The sequence below is a fragment of the Epinephelus moara genome, chromosome 16, assembly GCF_006386435.1.
Source record: "Epinephelus moara isolate mb chromosome 16, YSFRI_EMoa_1.0, whole genome shotgun sequence".
NCBI classification, from domain to species: Eukaryota; Metazoa; Chordata; class Actinopteri; order Perciformes; family Serranidae; genus Epinephelus; species Epinephelus moara.
In genome coordinates this window covers 20,220,850-20,232,567 of record NC_065521.1, presented here as the reverse complement: position 1 = coordinate 20,232,567, position 11,718 = coordinate 20,220,850, and the positions used below count along the sequence as shown (strand labels likewise).

The window sequence follows — 11,718 nt, the reverse complement described above, 5'->3', positions numbered from 1 at the left end:
CAACTTCAAGTAAATATGCATCTCTAGAGACAGATGGTTTTTCCACAGGCCTCCTGCTAATAATCTTGCCTTTTAGGGTACATTGTAATTTGAGTCTTTGTCTCTTGTACTTTTCTTTCAAGAGTTAAAAACTAATGTTTTATGCATGTTTTTTATTGTATTTTTCTTATTTTTGAGCAATATATCAATAAACAAAGCCTTGGAATGAGCTAAAGCTACCAACATTGCGACAAGAGATTATTTCAGAGATGGTTGGCATGGTCCTTTTCCTAAACAGAGGCTTTTACTAAAGATTCCCAGCAGTGGCCTTAATATATATGGGTAGTACCTTTAATCAGTAACTGGAAATGCTGCCTTCCTCTGATTGTCATTTTAGAAGATACTCAACCGCGCAGGTCTCATTCAACATTTTAAGAAATATGCTGATTCTTCTTCTTGCAGTAAGTTAGGTGAGGAGATTGAGAGCAGGATAAATCTCATGTAACTCACAGCAAGAAAGCAAAAAGTGTGTATCTCAAAATGCCAACTTTTTCTAGAAAGACAGTAAATACTAAGTGTAGTCGTTTCTTTTTAAACTTAGCCAATTATTTAGATGAATTAGCAAGCAATTTGCATATAAAGCTGTATGAGTTAGAGTAGAATGCCTTAATGCAAGACCTGTCTGGCCTTGCAAGGACTGAATCATCCACATGTTTCATATCTATAACAATTTCTCTTGTGAGGAATATGAATGTGCACTCACTTCTTTCAAAACCTAAACTTCTGCAATACTGAACCACTCATCAGCTTGGGTCAGAAATGTACTTACACAGGAGAAAGAGGTGTTGTTGAAGTTGAATCTTTGCACTTAGACAACCAATACAAGAGAATATGTGCTTGATATATTTTTGGCATGTGAGTTAAAACATGTACAACTGTAAGATTCAATGTACACTAAATGTGCCCATTCTTATCAAGTCTCATTAGGTTATGCCGCTGGACATTACACAACAAATAACATAAAGTCAATGCATTAATAAAGTCGATTCAGTAATAAAATGTAATCTGTGTTTGTTTTTTGTTCCAACAATAATCTTATCGCAACACATCTACATGCTAGACTACTGTAAGATCACATAAACTTGTATGGCTTAAGTTTACCAAAACGTCAACACAGATTTATTTTTACCTCTGGTGGTGGGAGCTTAAAATAAGGGTACATTGATGACGTATAATCAGGTAATCACCACTAAATTTGGTGCCTAACTGAAATCTTTGATCAGTGTATTCCCTCTATTGTCGCATGAAATAAGTGTGCATTTTAGAAAAAAGTTTAGATTAAACTGGACAGACAGAGACAAATACACTAGCACTACATCTATAAAGTCAAACTTCATCTTAACACACCAGGAAACAAAAGGACAGTCACTGTTCCAGTAACACTGCTGATAATAGAGCAATTAACCTCTTAAAACTAAAGTGCAAACATCACAGCAATGACTGCTTCCTCCAAACACTGTTGTGAAGTACTGTATGCACCTTATTGTCCTACCCAACTTTTCTTACATACTTTAAGTATAGATTGTGAAATTTTTTCAGAGTAATGTCAAATTGACAGTAATTGGGTTACTATATGGGGTTAATATGTGGGTCTCGATTTACAATACCTTGGAGGTGAAATTGATGACCCCATTAGATTTAAGGAATATGCTTCGAGAAAATGTTTGTTCAAAATCATGCCAAACTGTAGCAGATGATCATGACAGTGGGTAGGATCATTGGGGGTTGATCCAGGGCTGTTTCAAGACACTCTGGGGGCCCCAGGCAAGAGGCACCATTTATAAAAAGATAAATCACTTTTCTATAGGCCTAATACATCAATGATATTTCAATGGAATAAATTACTTATTGACTTATTCATACTTCAAAAACAGCATCAATAAGTGATTAACATAGTGGGGATCAAAATAAAATAAATAAATGAAATAAAATCAACCCAGCCACCCTCCTCCCCTGACANTCCCTAAAGTGCGGTGAGGTTTGTGGGCCGTTACCTGCCACAAAGAGAGAAATGTGAACGGCTCGTTTCCCCTCTGACACATCACATACCTGTGTGCCGCCACGGCTCGGCTGTGCAGGTATTTCTGGGCAGTCATGAAAGCAGCATATTGAGTGCCAGGTGGCCAGCGCGCGCCGTTATTCATGAAAGCAGCATATTGAGTGCCAGGTGGCCAGCGCGCGCCGTTATTGGACAGCACATGGACACTCACCATGTTGCGATTGGACTTTGAACTTATCCCACAGTAGTGGTACCATGAGGTACCGTAGTACTACGGTACTCCAACAATGCTAGCGCAGGTGGCAACCAATCATGCGGGACATGGTCTCATTTTGCGTGACGCGTGAAAAGAGACAGAAATGCTGACATCTGGTCACCCTACTTAGCCACTCGCAAGCAGCAGCTAGTAGGGGCCCCATTAGGGGGGATTCCAACGTGTTGTCGTTGTTGCAGTGTCTATAGGGGTTTCATCATATTGTCATTGATATGGACCAATGTCAGCCGTCTCTGGGGGGCCCCCTTCCAGCCCTAGGCAATTGCCTAGTTTGCCTGTCTGGTTGCGACGGCCCTGGGTTGATCAGGTGTCTGCAGCACTGTTTTTCTAATAACTTATTTCTTAAAAAAGGCTGATCAGATCCTCAATGATCCTACCCATTCTCTCCTGAAATTCTGAGAGTAGAGGGTAAAATGCAGAATCCTGCAGCAGAAAATTAGAACAAAGGTACAGCAAATCATTTGTGCCTACAGCAGTTAGACTCCTAAATGAAGGATAAATGTGCACCTGTTTTACAAGGTCAGATTGTTTTTGTCTATAATGTACAGTACTTTGAGGTTGTATAATGTTTAAGCTGTACATTTTATTTTATATTGCCAGCATTGCACATGATATGTGTTTGTGTGTTTAATAGTGCATTTACAGTGCACCTGTGTATGACCACATGAATTTGTACCTAACCTGTTATTTTCTGGAAAAGAAACCATAAATTAACACACTTTTATTCTGTTATTTGGTCTTCATGTGGTGTTTGTATACACATTTTGCTTATTATTTCTGTTTAACAGTCTTAATCAGACCATGGTAATGTAGCATTTCATTGCACATTGTACTTGTATGATAATGTTTGTAGCTAATAAAGATTGATTTGACCAAGCAGAACAAGGAGTTCTGCGATTCTGCCAGGAGGAATTCAAATTGTGGTTAGAGTTCTGACCATTTACCATGTTCATCTCCTGAGTCATTTCAGATTTTCCTAATTTAAATGACCTGTGTGGTCCAATGTTCAATCATGCAGAGATTATTTGTAAGAGGAGGTGGTCATTTAGCATAAACCGAAGATACTGTGTTGAATTAATTTGATTTTAATTTGGGTGTATTTGCTTGTGATTTTCCTGTGTGATGAAACTTTCACTGCAAAAGTAATAGCTGTTGGCCAATAACCTAAAGTTATTTTAGTTTAGTTGTTTAGTTAGTTGTTTTAGTAAGAAAACACACTTAGCTAAACATCAAGAATGCAATGACAGTCTTTTGAGTGTGGAATGAAAATGATGCGTTGAAAAATGCGCCAATGCCGAAAGCAGTTGCAGAGTTGTGTGAAAACACTTCTATTCACCCCTTAAAGGCAGATGACCTGTGCTGATCTATGCAAGACCTCATCTGCACACAAATCCTCTGGTCACCTCAGTTCAATAGCCGTTTTTTACCAAGCCCAGCAGTGATGTGGGGCAGCATGTTGTTATAACTAATTTCTCTCCTTCAGGGATAAGAAGCTACTGTATAATCATAACAATTTGTTCTCTAGTCAATTCAGACCCTTTTCCGCAACTCCTGTAGGAGTACCTAATCTACAACAGAGCACCAAAATGGCAGGGTGTTTTACTTCTGACATCACTGCTCAAAAGCCACCATTTATAGGTGCATAGACCTCTAGTGAAAGACGTCCTTCCGCCCTTGGAGTACTAATGTGCAGATGAGGTTTTGCATATGCCACCACAGGTTATGTGCCTTAAACACATGAATAGAGGTATCTTTAGTCAGGCCATGCTGGGTTGTGATTCCCCATACTATATGTGCTGTACAAAGGGTTGGAAATTCACTTTTTTTGCCCGCCTGCCACTGCGGCTGGTGGACTCCAAAATCCACCATCCAGCCCTTTTGGCTGATGAGTGAAGCAAATCTAGCAGCCACTTGCATACTTTACCAGCATTTGGCTGGTGACTTGGGTGCTAATTTCCAACCCTTGTACCAAGTGAATTGACTTAAACTGAACAGGAGTTACAGTCATAACATTTTGGCTTCAGGAGATGGTAACATGGGTCTGTTTTGGTCTAACACTGTGCTCCAGACAGAAATATTAATCTGAAACAACTTGTTTCAAATTTCATGGATTACCATTAACGTTGGTGCACACATTCAGGGTTCCCAGGAGATGAATCATGATGAGTTAGTGACATTAAGTGACCTCCTCCGACCTTTTCTTTAACACCACCAGCAGGTAAAAAAATTTAATATCTTTTGAATATCTGGTTTATGACTAAATTAAAATGAATACGTCAGCTGTACTTTCTGTTTGGTACTAATTAACAATTATCAACTAAGATTGTCAATATAGTAAACATACCTGCTTCATATCGGCATATTCACATTGTCAATGTGAGCATTTAGCTATGTTAGCATTTAGCTAAAAGCACCACTGTGCCTCACAACAGCCTCACAAAGCCACTAGTGTGACTGTCAACTCTTAGTCATGTTATTATTTGCAGAATATCTGCAACTTGAAACTGTTCAGCGTTTTAAACCATTAATGTGCCCTACTAAATAAATATAATTCTATCCTTTGTTTAGGTTAAAATGCTATTAATAAGCTGATGGCACACTAAAATGTAAGTGAATTCCACCAGAGATAAAAAACCCATAATTATACCATTCTCATATGGTTCTAAGAAAATTCCGACCAATCATTGCATTCAGACCGAATGAGCATCCTGTCTGTCTTACCCATGTGGAGGCCTCTGACTGACGTAACCACTCACGTAATACCCCAGCATTTACGATATATTATAAAACTCATCAGTCATCACATTTTCAAAACTCCGGGGTTACCTTTGACTACAGGTAACGTTATGTTTAGTTTGCTTCTAATATAACATATAAGGTTATGTTGTAGAATGATCGATGGTAGGCTTCACTCAGTTTAACTCGGCTTTATTACCAGCTCTTAACATGCAGCTTGTAGCGACCAACATACAGCATGAGAGGGGTTTCTGTGTACACCGAAAACATCCTGCCTGCTACCGTAAAACGTCACTGTCGTACTTCTGCCTTATGAAACCATATATGACAATATGACAACACAGCATCCAGTTGCTAATAGCTAACGTTAGCCTACTGTGGCGTAGCCTCTGAAATATTAACGTTATCTTCCTTGTGCATTTCCACTTACTAGTAACGTTAATGCCACTATCTAACTTTAGCACTGTAACCTTATTCTAAAACTCATCAGTCATCACTGACTCCGGCTGAGTTTCAATACTCTGGGGTTGCGTCTGGCTGTGCAGGACAGGTAACGTTATGTTTAGTTTGCTTCTAATATAACATATAACGTTATATGACAACACAGCATCCAGTTGCTAATGGCTAACGTTAGCCTACTATAGCATAGCCTCTGAAACATTATCGTTATCTTCCTTGTGCGTTTCCACTTACTAGTAACATTAATGCTACTATCTAACGTTAGCACTGTAACCTTATTCTAAAACTCATCAGTCATCACTGACTCCGGTTGAGTTTTAAAACTCCGGGGTTGCGTTTGACTGTCTTGGTTGTAACGTTACACTCACTCTCCTCTTCCGTGTATCTAACATTACCTTGCCAAGGCCTACGTCTATCACAGATGTAATAAGGACGTAATGGAGGAGGGGGGAGTAGGCCTTTGGAGGGAGGTGGAGTTGCAGGAGGAGGGGGATGGGACATTGGAGGGAGGCTAAGTGCCATGTGAAATGCAAGAAAGGTATTGTGTCTTGGAATGGCCTAGTCAAAGCCCAGACCTTAATCCAATTGAGAATTTGTGGTATGACTTAAAGATTGCTCTAGCGTAATCCATCTAACTTGAAGGAGCTAGAGCTAAATTTAATGTTTGTCAAAGTTTTTTTTGTCACCCTAAAATCTGTCACACTGTGTGAATGTAAAATCTAAAGTGAGCTCGAGAGGCTTGTGCTAATTACAGCGTGACATGTTCACATTAACGGTGCCCCACTCGGTTAAGCTGTAGCTAGCTCAGTGGTGCTATAGGTAAGCGAGCAGTGGTTGCACACTTCCCTCTGCACACTGATATGGTTGGCAGGTTGAGGTTGGCAGAAAGAAAATTGTACCTAAATGACACTGCTCACAACAAAATCTGGGAGGTTCTGGAAAGAGACATTGCTGTTGAGTTTTTCAAATATATTTTTGGGGGCTTTGAGCACTTCAAGCCGACTCCTTTTTAGTTCCATTTTATTTTAAAGAAAGCAGATAGCTCTACGGCCATTATCTCCAACTCACACCAAAACAATCTAGAGTATTAGATAGCTCTAAAGCTAGGAGGAAAAACATGTATTTTTGTTTTTAGGGTGATCTGTCCCTTCAAAGGTATTAAACATTATTGCTCATGATTGTTACAACCTCTGTGTAAGGACACTGTGCAACAGCACTTTAGATTATATTTGCATACTGATTTGTGTATTTTCCTCCAACCATTTATAGATATGTATTTTATTCCCACATGCATGGAAATGATCACGGGGTTTAACCATCTCTAATGACTCGTAACCCACTAAAGGCAGAGGAATCCCATTAGAGTTCATATCAGACTGATAACAATAACAACAACAATGAAACATTATCTTGCTTCTCTGTGTCTACTGAGAACATTTCTACATATCTTGGCTCAATGCACTGTCCCAGCATCAGAGTTTCAGCTGGAAGGAGATTATTTGTTAGGTGGACTTTTTGACATTCATCAGGCCAGTGAACCTGTTAGTCAGGACAGACCAGAAGCCAGCGACTGCTCCAGGTGAGTTTAATGAGATGTCTGAGTGGTTCTGAAGTTGAAACTACTGAAGAATTCCTGGTGTAGTCAGATGACATAATTATATATTCAAGAGATTTGCGTCAGAGAATTGCTTTATGACATCTAGTCTGAAATTAGTCCTTGTTCCTATTTGTTTAGTAGCATTCATATCTGTACAGGGGTCCCAGGAATGAGTGTTATTTAAACCTTCAGAAACAGTGATGTTTGAAGCACTGAGCCAATACTGCTACAAATAAAAGGGTCTGAAGATACACTGAAACACATTCTGTGTATAATCCACTAAACTCCACTCTCCTGATGTACTTTCTCTGTTCACAGCCAACCCTTCCTTCTCCCGAATTATCGAAGGTTTCAGTTGATGAGATTCACTGTAGAGGAAATCAATAACTCCACCAACCTCCTGCCAAATGTATCTCTCGGCTATGAGATATTTGACCACTGCTCAGACACACGAAATTTTCCAGGCATTTTGAAACTCCTCTCAGTCAATGACTTGATCAAACCTTTGGGTGAGCCACAGGATGTGTCCAAAGTGATAGCACTGGTCGGCCCTTATTCAAGCACTCAGTCCATGACTGTAGCTCCGCTGTTAATGGCAGGTCTCATTCCCATGGTAAGTTTGCCATTTATTGTGTTTTAACAGTTTCACATCTGACCAAGTGATTAAAAGCAAACTTAAACCAATATATGTTATTAGCCATTTCTTGTAAAAATGGATTTTCACATGATATTTGAGAATTTGTCACCGAAATTTATTTTTCCTCTATTACTCTTTTGACAGGTCAGTTATGGAGCTTCTAGTTCTGTCTTTTCAGAAAACGTAAATTTTCCCTCTTTCCTACGAACACTGTACCCTAATGAAAATGTCATACAAGTGACTGTTGACATTGTGCAGCATTTCAAGTGGCGCTGGGTTGCGTTTCTTTATATTGATGATGACTTTGGCAAAGATGGACTGGAATTAATCATAAAAAGGATTAAGGATACTGAGATCTGCCTTGCATTGACCAAAGGTCTCAACGACAATACAAATTACTCCCAAATATTCAAACAGATCGAGGAACAGGGAGTAGGTGTCATTATTGTTTTTGCTCCGAAAACGACTGTTGAAGCTCTCATTGAGTCAGCAATACAACTAAATGTCACCAACAAAGTGTGGATAGCAGATGAGAGCTGGTCCTTAAACAAAGAGCTCCCCAAGAAGAAAGGAATCAGAAATATTGGGACTGTACTTGGAGTGTCTCAGCCAGTAGTGACAATACTTGGTTTCAGTGATTTTATCCATTCTTCCAGAAGCCAGGCTCATTGTGAAAACACAGAGCAAATTATGTTTTGTAATCAGGTTTGCAACTACAGTAGCCTGAGTGCAGAAGATGTCATCACTGCAGACCCATCTTTTAATTTTCCTATTTATTCTGCTGTATACGCCATCGCTCACGCCTTACACAATGTCCTGCAATGTGGAGCTGGCAGATGTAATATTACACAATGTCCTGCAATGTGGAGCTGGCAGATGTAATAACAACATTACAGTGTACCCACACATGGTAAGCATACAGATAATCTCAGTATTTAGATTTGGCTCATTTAGGTTTCCCATTGCTTTAACCTAAAGATAGGCCTTTTAGAATGTAATGTTATTTGTCTGCTTTGTTGTCATCATATCATCATATTTAACAGATGTAAACATAACCTTCTACAGATTTCACCATGTTGTACCACCATGTTTCTACAGTAGCCCAGAATGGACAAACCAAACACTGGCACTAGATAGGGCCATTCACTTTTTCGTGTCAGCCACCATAGTTAGCAGCCTTTCTGCAATGCTTGATTCATTATTTTAAATCACCTGAACAATGAACACTGAAGAAATTCTAACTTGGAGAAGTTCCAGCTGGTTGCAATCTGCAGTCCTCACCACTAGATGCCACTAAATCCCCCTGAATCTTACACACTGTTCATTACCATTTCCTCTACAGAGGGACATTACACTGCAGTTCTCCCCTCCACAGGAATATTTTTAACAACCAATGTAATTTACACCTCATATGTTCGTTGTGATCACATGAAGTAATGGCCTTCCTAACTTTGTGTACCCACATCAGGTTCTAGCAGAGCTGAAGAAGTCAAACTTTACACTTTTAGATCGAAGCATTCAGTTTGATGACAATGGTGACCCCACATTCGGATCCCATTCTATAGTTTTCTGGAACCAAAGCGGTGATGCAGAGGAGATCGGCTGCTATAATTTTCACCCATCAGTTAATTTTTTCATCAACGACAGCAAAATTCAGTGGCACACAAATGGACAAGTAAGTACTTTTTTTCTTATTTATAATACGTGCATTTTTATATATGAACAATTTATAAAGTATATTATAATAAAAGTGGGGTTTTTTTCTTTTGTTTTGGTTTAGTTCATGTGCGTACATGCAGTTATATTTAAGTAATAGCTGTGACAGGCTGAAAACAAAATCATGCATATCAAATAATTGTGGTTGTTCATGGTGTAATTTACAGGGATACATATATTTCATAGTGTGTCTTGCAGTGGTTCCATTTTTTTTTTTTAAGGATTGTACATTTAAAATGTCACTTTTCTCTTTTTTGCCTCCACACTTCATAGTATTCTCTTTGCTTGACTTGCATTTTGTGTGTTGCTAAATATTCATCTTGTACAGGTGCCTACTTCACTTTGTTCAAAGGAATGTCATGCAGGATATGTGAAAAAGCAAGATGGAATCCACAGATGCTGCTTCACTTGTGAAATCTGTCCAAATGGAACTTATATCAACAGCACAGGTAAATTACTATTTGTACATAAGAGGAAGAATGACAGTGCTGTCATTCTGGCCTTGATGGGAAATGACTCCATAATACTGCTAAGCTTTTTTTCATGGCTGAGACAGATGAGGAGTCACACTGACACACATATGGGCGTCCATTTCCTCTCTGACAACTGAGCGTGCCAATGAATCCAAAGCTCACTGAATAAACGATTGCTACGAAATAAATCTATTCTTGAAAATGGTTCTAAGAAGATGCTTCTGTCTCACTGCAAGTGAACCAGTTTCCTTTAATTATGCAATACACTGCTGTCTTTTTTTAATATTATCTCTAATTTAGTTAATACGATTAAAAATTAAAGCATGTTTAAGTTTAGGAAAACTGATTGTAGAAGATGAGAGAATATACAATATGACAGACTTAAAAAATATCACAGCTTAGGAAGTAGTGTTGCAGTTTCAAAGTGAACCTTAACTTTATTGACAAATTGTCTCTCATGTAAAACAGATTATCCCTACAAGTGCATCGCCTGTAAGGAGACAGAATGGTCTGCAGCAGGAAGTACATCATGCAATCTGCGGGTGGTGGAGTACATCCCATTCACAGACAGTGGGGCCATACTGATCATGATCGGGGCCTGGGCATTGGTGGGCCTCACACTAGCCATGTCCGTTCTCTTTGCCATCAACTACAACACACCTGTTGTCAGATCTGCTGGGGGACCAATGTGCCTTCTGATTTTAGGCTGCCTCAGTCTGTGTAGTCTCACTGTGTTCTTTCACTTTGGTGAGCCAACAACCTCCTTCTGTATCTTAAGGTTCTTACCATTTCTGTTGTTCTACACTGTTTGTCTAGCATGTTTTGTTGTGCGCTCATTTCAGATTGTTTTCATTTTCAAAATAGCTGTCAGGTTCCACAAGATCAGCAGCTGGTGGATGAAATATCACGTACAATGGCTGGTCATCACTGTGGCATTTGTTACACAGGCAGTCTTACTTATTATTGGCTATACTTATGCTCCCCCCAGACCCTACCATGAATTTTCATCCCCAAACAAAATCATACTTGGTTGTGACATTAATCTCAAAGCATCCTCTGGTTCTGTGGCTTTACTTTTATTTTTGTGCTCCCTTTGCTTTATTTTCTCCTACATGGGTAAAGACCTCCCAAAAAACTACAATGAGGCCAAAGCCATAACCTTCTGCCTGCTCCTGCTGATCCTCACCTGGATCGTCTTTGCAACTGAATATGTACTTTACCGTGGCAAGTACATCCAAACACTAAACGCTCTGGCACTCCTCTCCAGTCTCTACTCCTTTCTGTTGTTTTATTTCCTCCCGAAATGTTACATCATTATTTTTCAACCCCACAGAAACACGCAGGAATACTTCCAAGGTCTCATTCAGAGTTATACCAAAACAATCAGCCAGTAGCAACTTCAAGTAAATATGTGTCTCCAGAGATGGATTTTTGTTCTTCAAGCCTCCTGCTAATAATCTTGCCTTTTAGGGTACATTGTAATTGGAATCTGTGTTTCTTGTACTTTTCTTTCAAGAGCTGAAAACTAATGTTTTATGCATGTTTTTATTGTATTTTATATCAATAAACAAAGCCTTGGAATGAGCTAAAGCAAGATACCAACATTATGACGAGATTATTTCAGAGATGGTTGGTATGGTCCTTTTCCTAAACAGAGGCTTTTACAAAAGATTCCCAGCAGTAGCCTTCATGTACTGTATATGGGTAATACCTTTAATCAGTAACTGGAAATGCTGCCTTCCTCTGATTGTCATTTTAGAAGATACTCAGCTCAGATTCTTCTTGCAG

At 39.2% G+C, this 11,718-nt stretch overlaps 1 protein-coding gene across 1 annotated transcript; it reads left to right on the top strand.

Annotated features, from left to right (window-relative positions):
- The first annotated feature begins 6,949 nt into the window (after positions 1–6,949).
- LOC126403369 (taste receptor type 1 member 2-like) lies at positions 6,950–11,324 on the top strand. The gene is made up of 7 exons (XM_050065982.1): positions 6,950–7,086; positions 7,423–7,717; positions 7,886–8,579; positions 8,611–8,651; positions 9,210–9,416; positions 9,786–9,906; positions 10,399–11,324. The coding sequence occupies exons 2-7, from the start codon at positions 7,463–7,465 to the stop codon at positions 11,322–11,324; spliced, it is 2,244 nt and encodes a 747-aa protein (XP_049921939.1). The 5' UTR covers positions 6,950–7,086; positions 7,423–7,462.
- Positions 11,325–11,718: the final 394 nt, after the last annotated feature.

Bases quoted from the DNA above. Each gene is read 5' to 3' on its own strand.
- LOC126403369 (XM_050065982.1), top strand. From the start codon at position 7,463: ATGAGATTCACTGTAGAGGAAATCAATAACTCCACCAACCTCCTGCCA. The intron at 9,417-9,785 runs GTAAGTACTTTT...CATCTTGTACAG, and splicing joins AGTGGCACACAAATGGACAA to GTGCCTACTTCACTTTGTTC. The intron at 9,907-10,398 runs GTAAATTACTAT...CATGTAAAACAG, and splicing joins AACTTATATCAACAGCACAG to ATTATCCCTACAAGTGCATC.